General features: G+C 49.7%; 1 protein-coding gene and 1 long non-coding RNA gene across 6 annotated transcripts in view; one reads left to right on the forward strand and one right to left on the reverse strand.

Annotated features, from left to right (window-relative positions):
* Positions 1 to 1,461: 1,461 nt before the first annotated feature.
* LOC110575184 lies at positions 1,462 to 16,027 on the reverse strand. Of its 3 annotated transcripts, XR_002480009.1 has the most exons (4): positions 15,875 to 16,027; positions 13,546 to 13,694; positions 1,756 to 2,026; positions 1,561 to 1,589 (listed from the first exon to the last, which is right to left on the reverse strand). It is a non-coding gene; the product is annotated as an uncharacterized LOC110575184 (long non-coding RNA). The 3 variants fall into 3 exon arrangements; XR_002480008.1 differs by having other exon boundaries at positions 1,462 to 2,026; XR_002480011.1 differs by lacking the exons at positions 1,561 to 1,589; positions 1,756 to 2,026 and adding an exon at positions 12,538 to 12,617.
* Positions 13,606 to 26,802, forward strand: part of GRHL3 (grainyhead like transcription factor 3) — a 33,291-nt gene continuing 20,094 nt past the window's right edge. For all 3 annotated transcript variants that reach the window (XM_021684133.2, XM_021684135.2, XM_021684134.2), the window contains exons 1-2: positions 13,606 to 13,725; positions 25,370 to 25,556. In XM_021684133.2, coding sequence (XP_021539808.1) covers positions 13,709 to 13,725; positions 25,370 to 25,556 — 204 coding nt within the window. In that variant the 5' untranslated portion in view covers positions 13,606 to 13,708. The remainder of the gene's footprint in view (positions 13,726 to 25,369; positions 25,557 to 26,802) is intronic.

Raw genomic sequence — 26,802 nt, forward strand, 5'->3', positions numbered from 1 at the left:
TATTCTTAGATTAAATGTACAATACAGATAAGTGCACAGATCTTAAATGTACAGTTTGGTGAATTTTGACAAAAGTATACAGTCATGTAACCACCACCGGAATCAAGATAGAGACTATTTCTATTCCCCCAAAAGCCCTGTTGTGCCCGCTCCAGTCAATGCCTACTCCACAAAGGCAACCACAGCTCTGTTTTTGCCATAGTAGACTAGCTTATCTGTTCTTGACCTTCGTATAAATGGAATCATTCATAGTGTCCTTTCATGTCTGGCTTCTTCCATTGAACATGGGTGACAGGTTCTAATCTGGGGACCAGTTTTTCGATCTTCATTCATTCATTCATTCATTCATTCATGCGTGCATGCAGCATTCATTCACAGTCTCCCAACTTTTTGACCAGTCAGGAAGTCTGTTTATTCATTCACTCAAAAACAATTTATCTGTGACCAAGGTCTGGTTTGATTATTCTCCATTCCTGGCTTTGGTCCTCTGACTATGAAACAAAAATTTGGTAAACACTGTCTGCTGTTGTTTCAAATTCTACTCCCTCTTCTCCCACAATCTAGAAAATCTTTGATCTGTCCTGGGCATCATCATCAAATCTTAAGAAAATCTTCATCCCCATCAAGTATATGTTTCTTGAAGACCCTACTGGGCAGGAATCACCTTAGATTATTTTGTGAGATTAGCCCCAAGAAACAGGAAAGGCTTAAATCAATGAAAGCAAGATTAACTGCAAACTTGGATGGAAGGCTGGAGGTAGAATTTCCCAAAGTGTGTTCCACTGTGGATCACTGGTTCTCCTGTCATCACAGGTATGAAGCAGGGACAGGGAAGATGATTATGTGGACACCTCGGTTTGGGAAACCCTAGGTTGAAAAAGCAAAAAACCCCAAAAAACAACAACAACGACAAAAAACAAGTCTCCTGACTGCTGGACTTTTCAGAGACTTGACTGTGATTGTTCATTTTTTTTTAAAAGATTTTTATTTATTTATTTATTTGAGAGAGAGAGAGAGAGAGAAACAGCATGAGAGGGGAGAAGGTCAGAGGGAGAAGCAGGCTCCCCACTGAGCCGGGAGCCCGACGTGGGACTCAATCCCAAGACTCTGGGATCATGACCTGAGCCGAAGGCAGTTGCTTAACTAACTGAGCCACCCAGGCGCCCATGATTGTTCATTTTTAAGAAGAGGGTCTGCTGTGCAGCTTTGCCCAAGCGGTTTGATCCCAGAACTTTTTCTGCCTGGAACAACTTGGGCATTCCTGTGTTGTCCAGGACGCATCTGTGGGATTCCCTGACGTGACTTTAGAGAATTCATAAGTGATTGGGGTCCAGCAGAGGTAATGGAGCAAACTGCCTGGGAAGGTTGAGCCAGAGCAGGGTAGAGCCAGGTGCTGTGAAGAAGAGGGAGCTACTTCCTGAGGAAGGTAGGAGAAAAAGGGGGAAGGGAGTGGGCTTGAGCGGAAAGAAACTTCCCAGCCAGAAGAGGAGCTGCTCAGGCTGGACTGGGGCCTAGAGAGGATATCCATATTGCAGAATTTCTATGGAAATATTCTCCTCACAACTGGCTGCATCTGGATGTTGCATTTGCTGGGTGGAAGGAAAAGGAGGAAAGAGTTCACGGTTACTGGCCATTGGACATGACAGTGACTAGGAAACCGAGTCCCCCATCACTGTCTCTACTGCTAGAACTGCCTGTTTCTCACAGAGGGGAGGCTGAGCTCTGCCCTTTCCTGGCCCGGCTCAGACAAGTCACCTGCACTCGCTGTGCCACAGCTGTCCCAGCTGTTGGGACCAGATGACCAAGTGGGCCTTCCAGAAAAAGAGTCTGAGATGTCACAAAAGATGGGCAGATCTGGGTCTCATCACCATCTGGGCAGAGCTTCCCCAACAAGGCTTCCAGCAAGTTTGCACACGAAGCTGTGGCTGCCAGATGTTCTGGGGTGATTCCAGCCCAGGTGCAAGTCCCAGCTCCACCGGTCACCTTGAGCAAATCACTTTACTTCTCTGGGCCTCAGCGTGCCCACCTGAAAAATGAAAATCGTCATATTTTTTCCTCATGGTGAAACTAATAATTTTTTAAAATAATAAGATAATGGGTATAAAATATTTGGCACGTGTTGGGCACTAAGGGCTTCCTAGAAAGTGCCTCTGTTTGTTACCACCAATGAATTCCTCCAAAGCCCATTGTCTCTGTAAAAGGAAATTTGTTACGTTAAAATGGTTAAGTGATGTTTTACTGTAGGGGGGAAAACTGGTAGAACTAGTTGAAACCAATTGCTTTTTATTTTCTGTAAATCCCACCAATCGCATCCCCCTGGGGTCAAACAGGGCATAAGAATAACTCAGTGGGACTCTGCACTAACGGACACTCCTGTGGGGAAGGCCTCTCATTCCCTGGGATGCCAGACGCCTCCTCTATCCCCAGATTTGTCCCCCTGCTGGGGGTGACTCAGACTGCATGAGAGGGGGTGGGGGCGGGGACTGTGTCAGAGGTCACTACACCAAAAGAAAGAAGAAAGAAAGAACGAGAAAGAAAGAAAGAAAGAAGAAACAAAGAAAGAAAGAAAGAAAAGGAAAGAGAAAGAAAAGAAAAAAAAAAGCCTTTCATTTCCCTGGCGGGGCCGGTTTTATAACAGATCACTACACCCCAGGCTGCAGGGGAAACATCGTTCCCTTGCCATAAACTAATCCATTCTGAGGAAGTGAAGAGTAACTGCTGCCTGAGGCACTGAGGGTAACATTCTGGGGTGTGATGTTTGAGGCTGGCCCTTCATTGTGATGCAGGCTTCGCTTTCTAGCCCCGTGCCTACCCTGGGGTCTCATGGTGGCTCCAGAAAGCCTCTTGGGGTCTTGCAAACAGTTCTTGGGGTTGATAAGCTTCAGTGTAGTCGCTGCTGGATGGTGGGGTCGGGGTCGGGGGACTTCTGAAGATGGTGCCAAGTTGCCGGGGCTTGTGAAATGTGATCCTGGCAGATAAAGACATCTGGTACTAATTCTTTCTTCCACTCTGTTTTCTTTTGGGGGGTACCTTCAAAGTCACAGATCACAAATCTTAGCTAAAAAGAACTTGAATGACCTTCAAACCCAAACTTTTCATTTCACAGTTGAAGAAATTGGTTCAGCGAAGGGAGTTAATTTGCCTAAGGTCAACACGGCCAATGAGCGGCAGAACTGGAATTCAACACTTGACCTCTTGACTCTTGGTCCAGTGCTCTCTCCCCCACTGCTTAACAAAAGAATGGGTGACAGCCATGTGCCAGGCACTGTGGTAAGTGCTTCACATGCATTTAATCCCCACAACCATCCTATGGAGTCAATACTACTCCTGTTGCCATTTTATAGATGAAGAAAGAGACTCAGAGAAACAAGTTATGAAGCTCAGGGTCACAGCTAACTAAAAGAGTCAGGTTTCAAACCTAGGCCTGGCTAGAGACCTGGAGCTTATAATCATTAACACTAAACTATCTAAGGCACAATAAGTCTTTAAGTTGAGGACCTTAACTTTCCCCAAACCACCTCACAGGTTTCCGGGAGCCTGGAGAGTGGATGAGAGTGAAACAAAAGCCTCCCAAACTTGTCCTGTCCAGATGGGGCCGAGCGTAAGTTGTCAGTTATCCAAGGGCAACCAAATGAAATACGGTGGCCCTATACTGGGTGATCAATTCCGAGGCCACTGATAGTTTTGAAATATGGCCAAACAGCCAAAGCCACTGGCTGGAGTCAGGTCCCTGTCATCTGCCTACCGAGTCTCTTCCTCCTTGGAGGTGTCCTCAGGGCCCATTAACGGGTAATCCTGGGGGTGTCTGCTCATGACTGGGGAAGGTGTGAATGACAGAGCTCATTGTGAAAGGGGAGAGGGCTGAGGCTGCAGCATCTCTTCAGGGACAGCTGTCAAGGCATGACTCAGATTTCGACAGAGTCTGGGCAGAGAGAACACTCATGCTCACATCCCCTCTGAGGAGAAGGAGCCTGGTGACTAACGTCCATCACCAGGTGCATCTGCCCTGGGCTGAGTGCCGTGGTGGCCAGAGCAGAAGAAGAGACAAGACAAGGAACTCACTGTTTCCCTGGGAGGCAAGATGAGCCACCCATAATGACAGCAACAACAGCTGACATTACCAGGACTTAGCGCACGAGAGCGGTGCGAAATGCATGTGTGAAATCATCTAAATCCCTCCAAGGTAGGAGTTATGCCTACTTTCAAGATGAAGAAACTGAGACTCAGAGAGATCAAAGTACTTGCCCAAGGTTAATCGCTTCTCGGCCTTTTGGCTAAGATCAAGTGTACTTGCCCAAGGTCACCCAAGTAGGAAATGGTAGAGCCAAGATACGAACTCAAGTAGTTCGGCTCCAGAATCCAAGATCTCAGCTAGAGGTGCCCTACTGCATGCGCACGTGTGTGCACATGCGTGTGTTTGGGGCGGGTGCTCTGTGTACAGATTCTATGTCACCTGGAGGGGGAGACTGGAGGTGCAGGGCTTGAGCTTTAGAGACAAACATCCCGGGTTCGAATCCCAGCATGGTCATTCTAGGGCTGTAGGACCCCGTCAAGTTCCCTGGCCTCTTCATGCCTCTGGTTCCGCATCTATGAGCTAGCAGTGGTGACTGTATCTAAATCTTTGTGCGGTTGTCAGGATTGAGTGAAACAGGGCAGGGAAAGTGTTACCACAGTCTTGGCATATACTTAAGTGCTCAAAAACTAAGAGCTCCTGTGATAATTTTTAATGATTCATATTCATACAGTAGGCCACAGAAGCTCCTCCCCTTCCTACTCCCCACTGCCTGACCACCTGCCACCAAACTGAGGGCCTTAAAAATCTTCCGGGCAGGGGCGTCTGGGTGGCTCAGTTTGTTAAGCATCTGCCTTCGGCTCAGGTCATGATCCCAGGGTCCTGGCATCAAGCCCCGCCTTGGGCTCCCTGCTCAGCAGAGAGTCTGCTTCTCCCTCTGCCTCTCCTCCTTGCTCTTCCTCTCTCTCAAATAAAAATTTTTAAAAATCTTTAAAAAAAAAATCTTCCAGGCAGATCAGTCATGGAGTCACAAAAATCCAAACCTGAATGTCTGGGGTCCAAGGTCGAGCACTTAACCTGTGACTACATGGCCTCTGCCTTTCTAAGAAGGTTCAGGGCCCAGGAGACCCTGGCAGATCCCTCCCCACCCCCTTCCCCAGTGAGATCAGATCTCAGCAAACATCAGGGGCAGGCTTTGAAGGAAAACTGTAAAGAAATAGCAACAACAACGGACCTTATGGGTTGGTTAATCGTGCCTACCTGAACCTCACTGAGTCTGGAGCAGGCCCCACCTCACGCCGCCCCACCCCACTCTAACCTAGGAATGCATCGCTGACCCCAGTTACTCCTGTTCAGCACAGACACACCAGGGCTCTGTGTCCAAGCCAGGCCTTGGACATTTTCCTTGTAGTTCCTTAGGGAAACCCTCATCTGAACCCTCCAAGCTCCCAGTTTGACCCCTGCAGATAGATGAGAGGGGGAAATACATTTTTAGCCACGGGGGTGGTGGGGATTAACAGGCATTCCTCAGTGAAGCTCTTTTTATTTGGAAATGGGCAGTATCTTTTTTTTTTTTTTTAAGATTTTATTTATTTGACAGAGAGAGACACAGCGAGAGAGGGACACAAGCAGGGGGAGTGGGAGAGGCAGAGGGAGAAGCAGGCTTCCCACGGAGCAGGGAGTCCGATGCGGGGCTTGATCTCAGGACCCTGGGATCACAAACTGAGCCGAAGGCAGATGCTTAACGACTGAGCCACCCAGGCGCCCCAGAAATGGGCAGTATCTTATTTAATGGCCCTTTTAAGATGCAGGCTGGTGATGGCCTGCAATGGGGGTGGGTCCAGGTGCCTGGAAAGAATGGGCCTCCAGGGCTGGGCCGGCTGGGTTCTGTTCTTTCCAGTGGACCCTCTCTTGGGATGGGGGCTGCTTTCCCTGGCTGCCTTCTGCTCTGACCAGTTCCTGGCAACACAGAACATCTCCAGACAGTACTCTGTCTGCTTCTTCCTTCCCAGCTCAGGGACAAGCCTTCTCTGATTTGTTACTTTTTAATAACTGTAGTTTCTTTCTTTCTTTTATTAACAGAAGAAATAATGCCCACAGATAAGCCAAAAGAATAAAATATAAATGACCCCTGATACCATTATCCATGATACTCTCTGGTGTGTGTCCTTCCTGTTCTCTATTCATATAAACGGATTTTAAAAACAAGAATGGATTAGGAGCACCTGGGTAGCTCTGTCGGTTTAGCAACCGACTCTTGATCTCAGCTCAGGTCTCAATGTCGGGGTCGTGAGTTCAAGCCCCGTGTTGGGCTCCATGTTGGGTGTGGAGCCTACGTAAAAAAAAAAAAAAAAAAAGGAATGGACTAATTTACTAGAAGTAGAGTTTGAGACTCAAAAGTAGGAACTCAAACCCAGCTTCAAGACTCAGAGGCTCCTTGGAATGACCCTGGGTAAGTTGCTTCATGAATGGGCCTCCCCTTTCTCATTTGTAAAAGGATTTTTTTTTTTTTTTAAGATTTTATTTATTTATTTGACAGAGAGAGAGACACAGCGAGAGAGGGAACACAAGCAGGGGGAATGGGAGAGGGAGAAGCAGGCTTCCCGCAGAGCAGGGATCCCGATGCAGGGCTCGATTCCAGGACCCTGGGATCACGACCTGAGCCGAAGACAGACGCTTAACGACTGAGCCACCCAGGCGCCCCTGTAAAAGGATTTTAACAGTAGTTACCTCCTAGGGTTGGTGTGAGGATTATATGAGATTAAACACTGAGCCCTGCACACAGTAAGGACTCATAATGCTAACAACTGTGCTATAAACTCAGTAAATAACTTCCAAGCATTAAGGGGCTTTCTGCAGCACCTTGCAAACTGTGGCTCAGTATGCAACTACATTTGGGTATCTTATTTATTTCACTGAGCTTCTGTTGAAGAGTAAATTAATTCTAATTTTTCAGGATTATAAACAATGCTCTGATGCATATCCTTGCAGATAACTCTTTGCACACAGAGATTGCTTGCTTAGACTAAATTCCTATGAATGAAATTGCTAGATCAAAGATGAGCTAAAATCTAAAGCCCACATTTGGACTGATTCATACTCCTTCCAGCAAGGAGGGAGCCTGTTTCCCTCATCCTTGCCAACACTGGGGTTTGGCATTTTCTTTTCTTTCATCCTTATCAACTTGGTAAGTGAAAAACAAAACAAAACAAAAAAATAACTTGTTTTCCAGGTATTCAGAGACTTTCTCTTGGTTTTTTTAAGGGATACTTTGGGGACAACTTTAGACCCCATAATGATTCTTCCTGTCCAGAGCACTGCTAGGAAGGAATACAGGTGGTGTTAATGGCAGAATTGTGATAAAAATCTCAAGTACACTACACAAAAGGGTCTGGATGCTGCCCACCCTGACCCTCTACAAGCACAACTTCCAGTTCCATGTTTTTTTATTTTTTAAAAGATTTTATTTATTTGATGGAGACACAGCAAGAGAAGGAACACAAGCAGGGGGAGTGGGAGAGGGAGAGGCAGACTCCCTGTGGAGCAGGGAGCCCAACGTGGGGCTCAATCCCAGGACCCTGGTATCATGACCTGAGCCGAAGGCAGACACTGAACGACTGAGCCACCCAGGCGCCCCTCCTTCCATGCTTTTAAATTTGAGCTATATTCTCTGTGTAGAGTGAGTGGCCTATCCCTCTACTTAAGTCCAGTGATGGGATAGAGAAGAATATTATGATGGAATGTTTACAGAGCTTTTAGGTGCATGCCCAGGATAGCACTTTTGGGACCCATTAGGATTTGTAATGGTATCTAGGGTAATGCTTTATCCAAAATCTGAGGTTCCAATCCAAACTCCTTTGCTTAAGTAGGGATGCTTTCTCTGAGCATCGAGTTCAAATGGGGCCAAAAATACATCACCCCCTGGCTACCACCATCCACTGTGGCTCACCAGAGGAGGTAAAGCATAGGAAAACACGTTCTCAATTGAAAAGAGCTTCACTCATCAAACAGGCTATTAACAGGGTTTCTTGGGTGGTTCAGTTGGTTGAGTGGCTGCCTTCGGTTCGGTTGTGATTCCAGGGTTCCGGGATTCAGCCCTGCGTCCCAGGATCAATCGAGCCCCGCTTCCTTGGCCTCCCTGCTCAGCGGGATGTCTGCTTCTCCCTCTGCCCCGCCCTCTGCTTGTGCTCTTTCAAATAAATACATAAAATCACAAAACAAACACACACACACACACACACACAAACAGGGTGTTAACAGAGGTTGAGTGCTGAGTGCTGGGAACTAAGCTGTGTGCTGAGGCTGTAAGTAGGTGGTGGCTGAGGCGGACCCCCTTCTAAGCTGGGTGCTCACCTATAACCCTGGCTATCTTTTATTGGGTACCTATGGTTTACTTGCCATTGGCTTTCCCCTGAGATCTTATTTAACTTAATCTTCAAGTCAACCCCATTGAGGGATGATGGGGAAACTGAAACTTCCAGAAGGGAGTCACTGGTCCAAAGGTATATGCTAATGAGAGGGAGCACAGCAATTCAAACTTTGGAAGTCTTCTCTGGGGAGTGGGGGCAGAAGGCAACAGCTGATTTGGCCAGAATGTCAATTATCTTGTGTAAATTATACATGTTCATCCACTTTTCATTTATTCAACAAGTATTTATTGAACACTCATGTTGAGCCTGGAATAGGTGCCCCGTAAGATTTAGTTTTCCCGGTATGGTTTCTGCAGTCCAGAAGCTTATAAATCCTTCCTACCTTACAAATCCTATCAAGCCAACCTATCTACTTTCCTTCCTTTCTTCCCTCCTGCCCTTCTTCCTTCCACGCACCCCTCCATCCAAGGCTTTGTTCCAAAAAGGCATTCAGGAGGCTGAAAGAACGGTTTCCGAGGCTTTAAGGTCAGGCGGACATTGGTCTGATTCTGTCACTAGGGAGACAGACAGGTGACCTTAGCTGAGTTACCTCACCTCCTGGAGCCTGTTCCTCTTCTGGAAAATGGGGAGCTCAGGAGAATGACAGGATATGCACAGAAAGCACCTGGACCTGCGTCTGGCCTGGACGGTGACGACGGCACACACTAAGGATCTTATCTCCTTCAATCCTCACAGCAATCACTTCAGTGAGGAGGAAACTCAGGTAACAAGGAAGAAACCTGCTTGTCCAAGGTCTCAGGCAGTTGACTGCAGAGTTGATATCCTTTAGTAATTTGTCAATACTCCAGGAGCCAAGTCCGTCTGGGGTGGATTAGGTGACCCCATTTGACAGGCAGTAATGGGATAAAGCATCTGAAGCAAGTATCATGGGATGAGTGCTCGATAAATGATAGTAATTTGAATGAAGGCAAGATTAGAGCTGATTCCTGAGCTCCCTGCTAGGAGCCTGTGAGTTGGGTAGCCCCCATTCTCCATTCATGCACTTCACAGGGAAGCTCTGAGCAAGGACTCTGAATCTTTATTAGCTCTATCTCCGCTTTTGCTCCGGGAAGAATGGGGACACGGGACCACCTAGGTAATGGGCATTAAAACTGGGGTTTTTATAGGGGTGCCTGGTGGGCTCAGTCAGTAGGGTGTGTGACCCTTGATCTTGGGGTCATGAGTTCAAGCCCCACGTTGGCTGTAGAGATTACTTTAAAAAGGTAAAAAATAAAAATATTAAAAACAAAACAAAACTGGGGTTTTGCATAGCATTTTGAATTACAAAGCAATGCCAGATCAGTACAGAAACTTGGTAGGGGAGAGGGAATAGGGAAAAAATTTAAATTCTGTCATTTTTGCACCTATAGAGAAGTTACATTTGGGAATTTGCCCTTTCAATATTTTTATGCAGGTCAAGAGATTTTCATTAAGTTCTGGATAACCATGAAGCCTTAATGTGTTAGGAAAAAACAAAGGACCGTTAGCACCGTGTCCAGTAGCCCAAGTCCTGTACTGTGCAATGGCAGTGTGATCGTGCGGTACCTGACCTTCGCAGACAAACAAAACAGCCCTTGCTCTTAGCACGTACTTAACTCGGTAGTCCTAACCTTCACGCCTCCCTAACATGCCAAGAGTTTAACACTCTTTTGAAGATAATCCTGGAAAGGAGGAGGAGGAGGGATGAAGGACCATGACAGCTTCCAGAGGGGGCAGATCATGTGTTGAGAAGAGGAACATTTCTTCTCCGGAAGTAATCCAGAAAAGGAAAACTAGATGATTTGATATGCAACTCCCCCCTTACAGTGATTCATTAATCTCGTCTCAGAGGGATGGAAACTGAGACCCTGAGAGAGATTTACCCAGTCATACAGCTAGGAAGTGGTCAGGCAGAACTTGAGCCTAGCACGATCCCTGACTTCATCTACTCTACAAGAACGGAGGTAGGAAGATGTGGGTTCAGATCTTAACTCTTTTACTTACTAGCTTTTCACTTCTGAGATGTCATTTAACCCCTGAGTCAGTTTCTTCATCTGTAACATGAGGGAACAGCTTCCTCATGGAGTTTACACGAATATTAAATGAGAAAAAAAGGTCCTTCCTAACAACGATGGAGCGCTACATGCCAGGCGCTGCCCAGTGCACCTCACATGAACCGTCTCATTTCATCTTCACATGACCCTCACTCTACAGCTGAGGGAACGGGAGGCTCAGAAAGTCTAAGTCATTTATTCAACATGACATGGTTGGGCCTGGATGTGAACCCGGATCTGTCAGACTCAGAGCAATACTACCAGCTAACATAGACAACTCTCAGCACGGTGCTTCCCACATACAAAGGGCAAAATAACAGCTACCATTATTTACTGTTGCTCTCATGAATATATAATTATTATGTCACATGTGATCAGCTGGTCTCTGTTTTCACCCTCCTCAGCCGAAGAAGAACAAGAATTGGGCCGATCCAAAGAAGGGAAGAGATGGCAGCCCAGCCTAGGCCTGGGCCATGCCCATGCTACACTGGAGGATGAAAGGGGTGGGTGCAAAGCTGGGGTAGTCTCTCTCTCAAACCCTGGCATCTCTCATTCGTTTAATGAAGGGCTGGACAGCCCGTACCTCACATCTGGGAGGCAGAGCTCCTGCTGAGGGGTCTGGCCACCTTGTAAATAGTCTCTTGGTGTCCCTGTCTACCTGTCCTAGACCACTAGTCCCTCCGTCCCATCCAGGGTGCCCTCCCGTGTTTGCAGACCTGGGGCCCCACTGCTCCATGATTTGGGCCTCTGCTGATCTCGGCAGATGGGTGCGGGTGATTAAAGAGGCAAAACCCGGAAGTAGAGAGAGGACCTATTTTAAAAAGTCCAGCGAGCACAGACACGCCGCCTGGAATCCCAGCCTCCGTCTGAGCCCAGCCAACATGAGTCACCTCCACAGCCCTTTCCCTGTGAGTTGCAACACAGCTGACAGAAACTCCCAGCCTCTCAGGAGGCGGGCAGACAAGTGTGCTGTCCTTTGGGCTGCAGTGAGCCTTGCAGTTGCTGCCGGCACCCAGTGGCTCTCCTGCCACCAGTAACATCTGTGAAGTGGTTGGACACCAGGCTCTGCTCTTGGATCAAATCCCAGCTCTAGCTCTACCACTTCTAAGCTCTGCGGCTTGAGTGACGCACTTAATCACTCTGTACCTCAGTCTCCTCAGCTCTAAAACAAGGATCACCAAAGTGCCCGCCTCACAGGGTCGCTGGAAGCCTGACGTCAGACGAGGCGTGTGAAGGCGTGGCACGATGCCCGATACCCGGTGTACTGAGCACCAGCTGCCTGCCCGACACTAGCAGGCACTGCAGATTCACCAGTGAGCGAGACAGACAAGGTCTTTACTCTTACGGAGTTCACATTCCGAAAGAAGGGGAGACAGACAGACAATTAGAAAAATATCAGAAAGTTGTAAGAGCTTTGCAGAGAACCCAGTAAAGTGGTGTGATACAGTGACTGAGTGTTCACTTTAACAAGGGCAGCTGCGAAGGCCTGCTCTGAGCTGGTGGCTTTATTAGCAATTACTGTTACTCTTTACTGTTACTTGTCAGGGCCCCCTTGGCTGCCACACACACAGCCTCCGGTGAGAAGCCAACCTCTGACAGTTCTCAAACCTGGTACCCCTTCTCCATAGGCCTGACCTCCCCATGAGAGAGCTCTCCTGTGGATTCTGACTTTACCCTGAAAACCTCCATCATATTGGCAGGAGTAGCTGAAACCCCGCCCTTCCCTGAGAGAGAAAGGAGTGGGCCAAGGTGAGGCTCCCAGGAAGACAGAGCAAAGAGATAATTTGTTAAAAGGGAAGAGGGGGTGGGCAGAGAACAGAAAGAGAGAGGGGAAAAAAAACAGATACCAAGATCTCTGGCTTAGATTTAATTTCAAATTAATCCTGGTGGAAGCTCTAAAAATAGCTCTAGCATTCTCCTACTTGTGTTTGTGGATCTTTTGGGTTTACCAACCTTGTTCTTTACAGGGGCAGCTCACAGCAATTATTCCACAATTTCTTAGTCTGCCAGGCACCTGATTCTCCTGTGTTTCCAATGAGGAAGAGAGCACTTACTAGAAGGTGAAATGACCACCTAGCGAAGGCATCAGAGGCGGCCGACTTCAACCCTTCCATCCCTTCTGTGTTGGCCAGAGGCACTGGTTTGCTCATATCTCATTCAGATCTGCATCACACCAAATAAAAGGTTGCCTCCCACCCTATCCCCGGCCGCCCCTCTGCCACCAACATGCACACACACACCAGATTGTAGACTCCTCCAGAACAGTGACCCCTGACTTCTTGGCCTCTGTCTCCTCAGAACCCACAGTAAGGCCTGGGACCCAACAGGTGCTCAATAAGTGTCTGCTGAATTGAGGCCACTGAGAGCCAGTCAGTGGAGATGACTGAAGGGACAGCCAGACTTGGAGATGACTGAAGATTCAGATCTGGGCTCTGACACTCACTAGCTTTGCCCTTGGGCAAGTCAATTTACCTCTCCAGCCTCCGTTTCCTCATCTGTAAAGTGTGTTGGGAAGGAAGGGGTGCAATATCTACCACAGCGGGTTACTGTGAGACTCAAAGAACTCACTTGAATAACTGTAAAACATTATTCAGAAAGAAGCTATTATTATCCTAAGGGGAAAGCTCTGAAAAAAAGGACGGAGGCTCACACAGAGACAACTCTCCCCCTGCCAGGGGGAGGGGTGAATCCGCACTCTCCTTTGAGAATTCCCCAGTGGCTGTGAAGTATTTGATGGTGGGCAGAAGAAGGGGCAACGGAATTGGGGGGGGGGGGGGGGGGGGATGTTCCTGAGTATCCGGGATACTAACTAGAAACAGGAATCAAGATTTCCTTTAGCCAAGTATCTGTCTCTGTACTTTTCCTCTAGCTATCTTCTCTCCAACACTTTTTGCTGCCCTCCCTCCCTCCTCATCTCCACCTCCCACCCGCTCACCTAGGAAGGAACTGGCCAGCTCCACCCAGCCGGCCCCCTTAGCTCCGCCCCCAACGCGGCAGGCCAAGAGTTAACAGCTGCACCTGTTGAGGCAAACCTGCTCTCGCCGGCACCTGTACCCACAGCCAATCAGCACCAGTGCTGCCGGGAACCTACCTGTCAGCAAAATCCCGACACTCGAACCTCAACATAAATCAAACACTTCCCTGGGCAGGGAATGTCTGTGTCAGGCAAGAATTAGAGACAAGCGGTGGGTCAGCAGAGCCTCGGTGCTGGTGCGCGTCTTGGTCTTGGAGCCTGGGAGCCTGGGAGCAAGAAGATGTCGAATGAACTTGAGTGAGTAAACACTGGTGGATGCCTGGCGCTCTCCGAGCGTGGAGGCTCGATGGGGTTTCCAGAAGGGGGAAGCGCAGGGAGGCCGGCGCCAGGATTCACAGAGCAATTTGTAAGGGTAAATGAATGGGCTGACGATTTCACTTTGGCGTGTTGAGGCAAGCCCTATCTCAAGCTAGAGTTGAATGTTTCCCTGGGAAAATAGGTTTTTTTTGTTTTTTTGTTTTTTTTCTCTGTCTGCTGAGCAGTTTCGAGCCAGGTGGGGAAACACGGGACTGAAACTGTGAAGGCTTTCGGCACCACTTTCTGATACCGTGAAAGGACTTGGAAATCGGAGACAGCCCCAATCTAGGCTTTTCTATCTTCTTGCCAAAAGGAACTTCTTTGAGGTAGTTCTAAGAGTTGTCTTAGGCACAGAGTTGGGTTTCTCTAAAGGGACTTGTTTGTTGGGTCCCAAGTGGGAAGGTTACAGAGTGGTGTTTAAACATATGCCCTCTGAAGTCAGCCTGACCTAAGTTCAAATCCAGACTCTGCTCCTTATGGGGCATGTGATCTTGGACAAGTCATTCAACTTACCGGAGCTTCATTTTCCTCATCCAGAAATGGGTACAAGAATGCTTTGTAGGAATCCTGAGAGAGTTAAGTGTGATAAAAGCTGTAAAATGCTAGGCACAGAGCCAAGGTCTGAAGATGCATTAATAAAATGCAGTTGATTTTATTCAGAGGCAGTTCTAAGGCTGAAGAAGCTGAGATGTGGTTTTCAGTGAGGTCATCTCTATTGCCTGGCAAGATGCAGGTGACTTCCTGCCCTTATCTGGGATTTAGACTCCCCACTGGCTGACGCTGACCTTCACCACGGGCCCCCTACTTCGGGTCCAGATCTCAGAGAAGGTGGGATAAGGCTGGGATTCGGGGCTGCTTTAGCTTGGGCTCAGGGAGCTGGCAGAAGCCAAGCTTCTAAAACATATACTCTCCTCCTCTTGACATGCTCAGAGGTGAGTGAGCAAGGACAAGGATTGAACAATCTTTTTTTCTAGCTACCCCTCAATAGATTGTTTTAAGAACGTGAGACCGGAGGGGGCAGTTGGTGGGTCCTAACTACAGACCGTGTTCCATGATACCAGCTAGCTCTTGAGTTCTCCTAGGTTAGCCAACTATGTTCGTAGTACAATCACTGGGCATCAGATTTCTCTTGAACAAATTCCCTGGGGTTGACAATGTGTTGACAACTGGAATGAGAGCAGGGGCACTGGAGACACCATGTGGGTTCAAGTCCCGGCTCTGCCACTAATGAGCTGTGTGACCTTGGGCAAGTCACTTCACCTATCTGAGTCTCAGTTTCCTCACTTGTAGGTTGTGGGCCATAGTGGTACCCACCTTATCGAGTTGTTGGGGGATCTGGACCACTTAGTTTAAAGCCTGCTAAGGAGCAAGCTAATAATACCCTTGTTACTTCATACAGAAATAACCAGTGAGTATTTCTGAACCTCTTGCTATTTTTCCACACTCTGAAAAGAGACAAAAATCTTAGGCTGTGTCTTCATCCCACTTGGATCTGCCGGTAATACTGCAGAGGCTACAGAGAGAATCTATTCATTGGTGCCCCTCAGGGGGTGGGCGTCCTGAAGCTGGGTTACTCCAGCAGAAAGTTTCCTGATTTTCTCCTCCTTAATGATTTGGGTTTTGAAGTCAGATCCGCTGACAGTTGAGGCTTCTCCGTTTGGGGTGGGGTGAGGGGAACTGTGCCTGCAGAGTAATTGCAGACAGGCTCTGAAGCGACCATTTGAGATTACAATGACAGAGCCTCAGTGCCTGGGGGCTCAGCTACCCTTACTGAGAAGTGGGGGTTGGGGGGGATCAAGTGCTTGGCTTGCAAGTTTTGAGCTGTTGCGGTTGGTGCTGCTGTGGCCCCTGGCTTGGCTGCCGAATTTCCCCCAACAGTGCCTGCCGAGGCTAGAGGGCTGGTCCTAGCGTCCATCTTGAGCTCCGACAGAATGACAAACTCTTGTTAGGCCTTGGTGTGGTGGGAAAGGCCGAGCTTGCAAGGGGCTAAATTCTGCCACTGAGCAACCGCAGAGGGTCCTGGTGAATTTGTTTCTCCTCCCTGACCCTCGGTTTCCTCCTCTGTCCAACAGGGGCTATACACACCTACCTGGCAGGGGAAACAATGCGCTCCCACATGTGGGCCACCCGGCCCCGGGGCTGGAGCTCCTTAACCGCGAGCCCGATCCCTAGGCCTGGGGAGGAAGGCGGCCCTTCGAAGGCCGGGTCCTGGGGTGCATGGCGGCGGCGGCGGCGGCGGCGTCAGATCCCAGCTCCAGGCAGCTGGCGGGTGGAGCTCACCCGCCTTTCATGTGGTCGGGCCCAGCGCTTGCCGGGTGCGTCTACCAGCCACCGGGCCAACGCAGCCGCCTGGGGTGCCGCCAGCCAGCGCCGCCGGCTGCCCCCAGGCTAAAGCCACCCGCAAGGGATCCTGGGGAGGCTCCGGAAGTCGCTCACTGCCTGTGGCTCTCTCGCGGGAAAACAGCCCGCGCCTGCGCACTGCCCGCCAGGGCCCCGCGTGCGGGGGAGGGGGCAACACGCTGGTGCGCCGGGGTCTTAGGCCGGTTGCTGTGGGTCTTCCCGGCCACTCTGGAGTTACAAGGAGAGTGGTGCTCCGGGGCCCACTGTGTGCCAGGCGCACCTGCACTGGCTCGCTCCTCCCGGGAGGAAATGAGGAGCCAGGAGATGAAGTGATCAGCACACAGTAGGTCTATCGAGTGGAAGACAGAGAAGTGAGCGAGGCGCACCAGGATTCCCCTCTACAGTCTTGCTCAGTCTGCAGACTGGGAGCCCACCCGCCGCCTGGAATCTCCCTCCGCAAAGCCTTGGAGAGACAGGACTGAGGGTGGGAGGGGGACAAAGAACGTCCCAGTGGGTGACCACAGGCCTCTGTCTCCGCTCCATGTGATCTCCAGGAGCTCCAGGCTCCAGACTCCCTGGAGCGCTGAAAGAGTTAACCAGGAACGCCTCCCCGCTGCGGTTTTGTGGTCGAAACCATGATTGCCAGGAGCAAATTTTTGTCGTGCACAAGGTGTGTTATTAAAAGTCGGAGTTACGCTGCTGGTGAATGAAAAGTTAAAAGCCCTCATTAAGCTCCGCCTGTAAAACAGGCGGACTAGAGCTGAGACAACCCTAACGGCGGAGGCTTAGGGTGCAAGGACACTCCTGAGGTTCCTGCTGCTCGGGCACAGTGAGGCCCGGTCAGGTGCCTGGAGCCACAGAGGGCTTCACGGGAGTCCACACAGAAGAAGGCCAGCGGGGGGAAGGGCCACAGGGCTGAAACACAAATAGCATATGCTGGAAGCTTTCCCTTTGGTTGGAAAAAAAAATAATAGCCAAGCACTGATTGAGAGCTGACTCCACAGCAGACTCAGTGACCAGTGCTTGATAAATACATTATGTCCTTTAACCTTCCGGACGACTCAATGAGGATGGGAGTATAAATTCAGTTTTGCCAAGGAGGGGTCTGAGACTTGCCCCAGGCTTGCTCAAGATCTCAAGGAAGACCTGGGATCTTAACTAGGTCTTAACCGAGGGGCTAAAATGATGCTCCACACCAATATGTCACCCTGCCTCCTATCTGTACAGATACCGAAAAAGGAGGAGACATGCCAAACTTCTAACAGTGGTTACTTCTTAGTGGAGGAAAGCAGGTGAATCTAGCTCTGCTTCCAATTTTCTCTCCGTTTTGCATTTTATATATTGTGTTTTACATACCTATGTTACTTTTGAAATGGGGAGGGTGAGGAGAGGGAGTCATTATTTTTCAAAGGGAGAATTATTGGTTCACCTACAAATGGTGTTCTCGAAATATGGTTCCTGGACCAACATCATCATCTTCATCACCTGGGAACTTGTTAGAAATGCAAATTCTCAGCCTCACCCTAGACCTACTGAATCAGAAATTCTGGGGGTGGGGCTCAGCAATATATGTTTTAACAGGCCCTCCAGGCGATTCTGTTGCATGTTCAAGTTTAAGAACCATTGGCCTAGAAGACCTGGCAGAGGATTGGGAGGCAGGAGGTTCCCAGATCCTCTTCTGACCTGCCACGTAGTCACTGGATCAGCAGGCTGAGAGTTTGCTGCGGGGGTCACACTATGTTTGAGTCTAGCTCTGCCACATGTGGACCAGGTGACTTTTGGATGAGCTCCTTAACCTCTCTAGGTGTCAGTTGCTGTGTGTAAATTGGTGCTAACACCCCCCCACACACACACACATACATACCCCTCACAGGGCAAGTATGAGAATGAAAAGGCACAGGGCCTGATGCTTTTATTTATTTATTTTTAAAGATTTTATTTATTTGAGACAGCAAGAGAGAGAACGGGGTTGGGGTGGGGAAGGACAGAGGGAGAGGGAGAAGCAGAGTCCCCACTGAGCAAGGAGCCTGACATGGGCCTCTATCCCAGGACTCTGAGATCATCCCAGGACCCTGAGATCATGACCTGAGCTGAAGGCAGATGCTTAACCCGCTGAGCCACCCAGGGGCACCGGGCCTGATGCTTTTAAATAACAGTCCTTTTCCTTCTTCCTCTGTCTTCCTTCCCCTCTCAGGAGCTCAGCATTTGCAAAACGGAGCGAAATAATCCTGGCTGGCTGCCTCCCTCCAATCCTTTCATCTTCTAAAAAGTCAGAGCAACTGACATAGTAAATGTCCTAAAGGGAAATTATCTCACCAATATTTGGTGTTATTTCCCTGGTGGTTGGAGCACCTGGGCGGCAAGAATTGGAAACTCTTGAGGGCAGGGACAGCGTGGTATTTACGTTTGTGTCCTAATACCCAGCACAGGGCCTATTATAGAGTAACCCTCAGTGAATGTTTGTTGAATGAATCAGTGAATGAATGAATGAAGGGACGTGGCACCCCGGGTTTACAGGTGGATTTCAATTTCTTTCACATCTCAGTTGAAAGAGGAAAAAGAAACCCCTGGAAAATTGGACAGGAAACCAAAGGAAGAGCATAGGATGAAAGATGAATTCCCGTAGAGGGCAGAATTTTTCAAAGAGGAGAAAGTGAGTTTCTGGTATAATTAGAAAATGGCACGTAATTCATTCCCATGCAACTAGAAGCATTGGCCGGGGCCTGACCACCTTCACCCTGCCCACCCGAAGCCAGATGATGCTTGCCTCTCTTATCTGGGAATCTCCAAGCTTCAGGTTTCCTGCTATTGCTAGGAAAAGATGTCCCATTTACAGGTGGGAGAAGGTGAGGCTGTGAGTTGTCGTGCAGTGTGCTGGGGGCTACCCCACAAAGTGAGTTTTAGTAATAATAATAATAGTTCACGGTATTATGCGCTGGCACTCTGCTGATTACCTGCATTATCTCATTGCATTTTCCAACAGTAGTACCTCACAAAGCTGTAAAGATGAAGTAAAACAATGACTAGAAATTGTTGGGCCAGCACCTGGTGCTTGGTAAACCCTCAAGTGAATAGCAGCTATCCTATGAATTCTGTGAGGTTCGTACGCCTGTCTTTCCCCCTTTTACAGGGAAGAAAGCCAGGGCACAGAGAGGTCAAGTTGCATAAAGTCCCACAGCTCATAACTAGCAGAGCTGAAACTGGAACCAGGTCTGTGAAGCTCTGGGGCCCACCCGGGAGACATGAGCTCCCGCTACCTCATTCACAGTGGAGGCACTACAGAGCCATGCCCTAGAATGGACTCCACCATGTTTCCATCCAGGACCCCAAAGAGCCCCCAGCCTGCGACAAGGCACATTTCACAACCTGGGCATCCAGAAATCAGATGGGCCACTGGCAAGCACGAGAACCCCGGAGCGCTCCTGTCCTGTCTAGGGAACACCTTGCATGGTGCTGACTGAAAAATGATTCTTCCGTGAGCAACTGTAGCAGGGCCTCCTTGTGGGTAATTACTGAGTGTGATTGATCACTGCTGAGGAGGCTGGGTGGCTCACGACAGGGTTTGGCAAGTTATTGGGTGTATCTGGGTGTCAACACCCAGCTCAGGTGGCCCCTGGAACTCTTCCTCCTCAGGCTGAATGGAAGTGGGACCCAGCTCACTAGATCTGTCCTGTGTCAGGCACGTCCTTTGGCACATCCAAGCTCCCCTTGGTGAGTTTCCTTCTCCCTTCAGCAGCATTGAGTAAGAGTCCTTCCTTTTACATCTCTGAATTATTGAGGTGCCTTTGAGATGGGGCAGTGATTCAACTTAGTACCAGATAGGAGGCCAAAAGACTCAAATCTCAGTCCTGCTCTATGCTGTGTCATTCGGCAAAGTCACACCTTCTCTGAGAAACTAGAGTTTGAAAGTCCCTTTGCACCCTAAAAGTCCTCAACTGGTGGCTGAGACCCATTTACTTAGTCTCATTGGGAGTTTCAAGTGGCGCTCAGCCAGAAAGCTGTGGGCATCGAGAGTCCAACAGGACTTGGGATGAAACCCACTTCACCACCCTGGGCTTCCTCCATCCTGGTGCCCAGAGTGATGCATGGTAGAGTCAGGAGGCCAAGAGTCTGGCTAGGTGTGGATCAGCTGGTAGCACACCCCTCCCATGCTGTGGGCCCAGAGTGAGCTGCTAGGGCAAGGCCCGATCCACACGAGAGCCCCTGCATGGGCGGTTTGCACAACCCCACGGGCTAGAGACAGGGAGCTCAGGAAGGGAAGCTTATCAGCTAGATGCCCGATCTCCTCTCTCTTGATCTTCTATTCAACTCTCTCCCAAAGGGAGGAGAAGCTGGGCCAGGGAGGCTCTGAGGAGGCAGCCTTGAGAAGGTTCTTGATACTAGAAACCAGAGACCTCTGTTCTAAGCTTGATGTTATGACATACTAGCTGGTTGGCCTTAGGCAAGCCAGTGGCACTCTCTGTGGCTCAATTTTTCCTGCTATCACCTGGGGGAGAGTCATGCGTTCCCTCCCTACTTTACAGGGGCGTTGCAGGATCAGAGGTGATGACAAATGTATGAGAAGCATGTTGAAAAATACAACACGCCATGCAAATGTGAGGGATTATCAAATCTCTGACTTGCGTTTCCTCCTTAGGGGGCTGGCCTTCCTTGAAACAAGGCAACGTATGCAAAAACCCTGGCACACAGTAGGTGGGCAAGCTCTGGGAGCTGTCCCAGGCTTATGCCTTGGATCCTGTGGCTCCTCTCCTCAGGAAGATCCAAGGTCCTCCCCCCCTATCTCCTTGCTCCCTTCCCCCCCCACCCCCAGGTCCTCTTCTTGACCACACCTAGTCACTGCCCAAAGTTCAGGCAGGTCAGGCTTCTGCTTCCTTTCCTTCATAGCTTTCTTCGCCTCTCTGACATTAGCCGTTTGTTTGTTTTTGTGTTCATGACTGTCTTGCTGCCACTAAAATGCAAGCAGCCTGACAGGGGGGATGACCTTCTTTACTTGTTGGCCCAGGACAAGGCCTGGCATATAGTAGTTCCTTGACAAATAGTTGTTAAAATGAGGGATGGATGCCACCCCTATTTATTGGGTTTTTCTTCTCTTCTACTTCCCTTTTTGGAAACTAGTGGTCTGTGGAAAAGTGACTAGTTGTGGAGTTAGATCCCAGGAGGCCTGGCTTTGTAACTCACTTGGCCAGTCGCCTGGAACAGGTCCCCGAACATCCCTGTTGTCTGTTTCCTGGTCTGTAAAGTAGAGATAATAACACATGATGTATGTTGGGAGGCCCCGTGAGATAATGAATGTGAAAGTCAAGGCAAGGGGTTATTATACTGTCTCTTTTTTGTTTTTGACCTGGAACCTCGTTCACAGACAGGAGGCTTAGGGAGGATGTTAATATAAGAACCTCAGGCAGAGTCTCCCCTTGACTATCATTTGGGGCTTCTGAGATGATGGTGGTCATGATGATGGTGATGATGATGGCTATTATTTACTGAGTGATTATTCTCTGGCAGGCTCGAGGCTAAGCCCATTTCCTACGTTAATACGCTTAATTCTCCTAACAGCCCAGGAGATTAGCCCCGCTCTAAAGTAGCCAGCCCTGGTGACTCCATCACCTGACTGTGTTTTAATTTTCTTCACAGCACTTATCACTGACTAAAATTAACTCATTTACCTCCTTGTTTATGGTCTGTCTTCCCCAATTAAACTGTAAGTTCCATGGGAGCAGAGCCTTATCTGTGTCTTGTTCTTGGCTGATTCCTCAGGGCCTAGAAGAGTTCCTTACTGGGCACACAGAAGACGCTCAATAGACCCATTTAGCAGATGAGGAAATAGCTACGTCCTCTTGCCATCTCCTCCTCCCCCATTCTCCCTCCTCCTTCTGGTAGCTGAGGAGTTCTGCCTTGGGCAGGGGCATCAACGGAGAATTTGTGGAGTCCCTGGGGAAGGTGACTGCCCACGGTGGGGGTCACTTGCCCCTCCCACCTTGTTCTTGCTCTGTCACCCATAAGAAGGGCTCAGTCCTTGGAACTCTTCACATCTCTCACGCACTGGGCCCTCAATCCTCAATTCCAGTGTTAAGAGAACAGGGTACCAGAAATTCTTGGATTTCAGGCTTTGGCACACAAGTCAATGCTAATCTTACCGGCAGTCAAGACTTTCTGGAAGCCAAATGCTTAGCCTTGGAACATGAAGTGGATCGGTAGCATGAGCAGGCATGGGGACCAGGACACTAGGGTTCCCAGCTCCTGGCCAGAAACTTCCAGTCCTCTCGCTTTCTTACTCAGTCCCTTCTGCCTTGCGTGGGTGGAAAATCCCTGTCTCTCTGTCAGTGGACCATTGGTTCAATGTAGTCCAGAGGAGGGGAATTTCCAGGATAAGAAAGGCATCCTGAAAGGAGACTAGCATGGGGTAAAAAAGTCTTTGAGTCCAACAGGTCCAGGTTCAGGTTGAGCTTCTACCACCTACCAGCTGAGTGACCTTGAGCAGGTACTATTACCTGTTTGAGTCTCAATTTCCGCAAGACCTACCTCTCAGGGCAGGGGCCCAGAGTTGAAGAGAGAGTGCAGAAAAGCTGTTGGCACGGTGTCTGCCTATGGTAAACACGGAAGGTCTGACAGCCACTATGCAGCAAGGACTCAGGCTCAGGGATCCCAGCAGGATGGACTGGAGACGCTTGTAGGCCAGAAAAGCCTCCCAGATGAACAGCAAACACTGACCTTTTCTTCCTGATGCAACCTTATCGTTGTCTTCAAAACTTTAATTTTTAAATAGGGTAAGAGAAAACTAATAACTCCTCAAAGCTGATAATGGTCATTCCACCAGAGTCAGCGGATTGGGGCAGTAGGGCCCAGATCTGCCATTGACTTGTGGGGTGACCATGTCTGAAACCACTTCGTAGCCCCTCGATGTCTGGCTCCAAGCTGGGTCCAGAGCCCAAAAATGGCTCTCCTGTATTAAGCATTGTTACATGGCAAGGTCAGTTCTAATCATTTTTCGTGTGGCGATGCCCTCAATCCTCATAATCCTACATGGTGGGTGCTTTTATGAGACTCATTTTACAAAAGAGGAACAGTGCTCAGCACTGGGGATCCCAACTGACATGGGGGGAGGGTGTCCACCGGGCCTTTCCCTGCTTCTCCCATGACCCCTCGGTCGGGGAGTTCTTTAGCCTGGGGCTGGGAGGGGCTGGGGCCAGCTACCCTGGGCCTGCTCTGCAAATTCTTCTAACCCCAGGCCCAGGAGGCAGCAGGGAGGGGTCTCTTTCTCACTTCTCCGTCTTAATGCCCTTGATTTATTGCAGCAGAAACTCGGGGTGTGCCTCCCTTTCTGCACCCCTAGAGCAGGAAGGTTTCTGTCATTTCTCTTTCCTGTGTGACAGCTCCCAGAGCCGACGTCCCGCACCCTGGGACCCAGGGAGATGGAGGGGGGTGGCACTGGGCCCCGGGTGAAGCCCCGGCAGAGCTGCCGCCCACTGTCTGCCTGGGTGCGGGCTGCTTGCCGTTCCAGCTCAGTCTGGGAATGTGGGCCCGAGCGCAGGCCAGCAGAGGGGCACTTCCTCGCCCACCCACGAGCCTGCCACAGTGTCTGAAATGCCACCCCTTCTTGCATTATGGTAGAACAGGGCGGCTCAGTGGAAAGCACACGGCTTTGGTACTAGACAAGCCTGGGTTTAAATCCTGGTTGTGTCATGGACTAGCTGGGTGATCTGGGGCATTTTCTTACCCTCTCCAAGTCTCAGCTCCCTCATCTGCAAAACGAAGCCAATGATCCTTACCTCGTAGTGTTCTTATACGGAGCGGAGCTTAGGGATGGAAAGCGCTCATACATATTCTGTGTCCCTAACGTGAGAGAGTCTGTGAGGCTCCCTTAGGAAGGGGGCCATCGGACCATGAAGTGCCCACTTCATCTATGGGGTTCTCTTGTCCCGGTCCAGCCCCTCCCATCTACTCAGCTACCACTCTCCTTCACACACTCTTTGCTCTAAAGTGAACACACTGGAACCTTCCCACCTCTGTGCCTCTGCTCACCACCAAGGAGCATGTTTTACACCAGTGATTCTCAAAGGGTGGTCCCCAGACTACCAGCATCAGCAGTACTTAACTGAATCAGACTTACTGAATCAGAAATGCCAGGGGTGGAGCCCAGAAATCAGTGTTTTTAAAAACAAGCCTTCCAGGTCCTTGTGATGCAGCTCAAGTTTGAGAACACTATCCTGTATCACAGCATCATCCTGCTGGAGCTCCAGGAGCTTGAGCGATTCCCTTAACTTCTCCGAGCTTCAGCTTCCTTGTCTATAAAATAGGGACAAGAATAGTACCCGCCTTACTTGGTTGTTGTGAGAATTCAGTGAGAGAATTCATGGAAAGTGCTTAGCTCAGCACCTAAAACGTGGCCGATGCTCAATAAAGACTAGATATTACTTTTAATAATGACATCATCATTATTCTGCATCACGTCCCTATCCCGGTGCCCCCCCCCTCACATTTCTGCATGATATAATCCTCAGTGCTGAGGGCCCCCAACTGAGGTGTCTGCTTCCTCCGAAGAGCCTCTTGTGATCTCTTTCCTTTGAGCCCGGGTGGCTTGTCTCTTGGGCCACCTGCTTTGTATGTGTCTGAGTTCTCCGCACAGGGCCCGATTCTGCCTTGTCCGTGTGCCCTGCAGCATCCCCTTCCCCTCCCCTGCCCAAGTTCCTGGCATTTGGGCAGCTGCCTGGGCCCTCTGCAGTCCATGTTGGTCTGAAACGCCACGTCCCAAGACTGGGTTCTGCCCACATGCTTCCTCACCACACTCCCTAACTGGCAACCATGGCCAGCCTTCTGAGTCTTTCATGGTCTGGAGGGGAACTTCTCACTCTGGGTTATCTGGAAATTTTGTTCTTTGCAGCTTGTCATGATTTCCTATCCTTCTTATGCTAAATCCCCTTGAATAAGTATCTACATGGAAGCATTTTAATTGAATCCTCTGTGACGCTCTGCAAGGTTGGGGTTAGGGTCTTGGTGTCATAGATGAGGGGACTGAGGCCCCAGGTCGACAGCTTCTACATGGCAACATTTGGAATAGACTGAAAGCATCTAGCTCCTGAGTTCAGGTACGTTCTACTGCCCCAAGCTGCCCAAAGCGGGACAGAAGAAGCAGTTTCAAGTTTTCAAGACTGGTAACTTTGAATTCCTGGGCATTGTGCTGAGGCTGAGCATTCATGGACCTTCCTCTGGGACAGCCTAACTCTGACCTTCCCTACTTGCCTTCCAGTTTCAGGTCTGTGCGACTGCTAAAGAATGACCCGGTCAACTTCCAGAAGTTCCCCTACACGAGTGAGGATGAGGCCTGGAAGACCTACCTGGAAAACCCGTTGACGGCCGCCACGAAGGCCATGATGAGGGTCAATGGGGACGATGACAGTGTTGCAGCCCTGAGCTTCCTCTATGATTACTACATGGTACATTTGCCCCCGCTGGGCCTGTACCCCTCTGACTGAACGCACGCCTTCGCTCTCAGGCCTCACGGCCCCACAGCCCACGCCCGGCCCCACACCGTGCTTTTTCTCTCCTCTGGGTCTTCACACATGCTGTTCCCTCTGCCTGGCCCCCTTCCCTTTCCCCTGGCTAAACCCTCCTCTCAGCTCTGGGTCTCATTCCTTCACTGAGAAAGGGGAAGTCTTTCTTGGGTTTCCCGTTCTGTGCCTCCAGGTACCCTCAGCAACTACCATCATTATCCTCGACTCTTTAGAGACTTGGACAGCAAGTCTTTAGAAACTTTTCTTCATTCCCCCATGACTGAGCTCTTGAAGGACGGAAACCGCGTGGTGATCATTACTCAGTTCTCAGCACCCCATAACTGCTTGCCACACACATAGCACCCGGTGCATATTGATGGAATGGATCGATGTCTTGGCCACACACCCCCCCTCACAATAGCACCCCCAGCCTCTTCTTTCTGCCCCTGTCCCTTAGGTCATCCCAGTTGCCCTGTCCTCCCCACCCGCCTGTCCCAACCCCACCACCTAGAACATGCCTTCTGCTCTTGAATCCTTTCCTTTTCTTCCCAAGGCCACTTTCACTTGCCATGTCACCTGTCCCTGTCCAGAGTGTCTGACTATCCTTCCTGCCCTTGCTCCCATTCTGTGTAATGTAACACCTCCTGACAAACGGTCCTTATGGTTCTCTAATGGTTTCCAGGGCCTTGGCCTTGACTCTGGGAGACTGTCAGCACCTGAGAACAGGAATGAGGCCCTCTCCTATCTGACCAGTTGGCCATCACAGATCCCTAACACACAGTGCCCCCCCTTCCCATGCCTGTGCCATGCCATGGACTCCAGCCTGCCTTCTCCCCGGGGGTACAGGAAGCTGAAGAATCTTTCTCAAGCCAGTACTCCAAGCAGCCCCTACCCATCCGTCTGAATTATCACATGATAGCAAACTTTCTCGTTCTCCCTAGGCTGGGTGATTGTTCCAGGAGACTTTCCCAGATTTGAGAATGGGAAACATAAACAGCCAATTATTGAGATAACTGGCTTTGGACTTGAAGATTTAAAGCCACTTTGTAAATAAGCCCTCAAATTTCCTGACCCGAGAAATATTTTATCTACCTTACCCCAGGGGGGGAAGCACACTCTCCGTGTAAACTCACAGGCCAAGGATGGGAAGTGTGGTCTCAGATACGAGAAGGCCCCAAATTTTCTTTCT

This window comes from Neomonachus schauinslandi, chromosome 4 (genome assembly GCF_002201575.2).
Source record: "Neomonachus schauinslandi chromosome 4, ASM220157v2, whole genome shotgun sequence".
NCBI classification, from domain to species: Eukaryota; Metazoa; Chordata; class Mammalia; order Carnivora; family Phocidae; genus Neomonachus; species Neomonachus schauinslandi.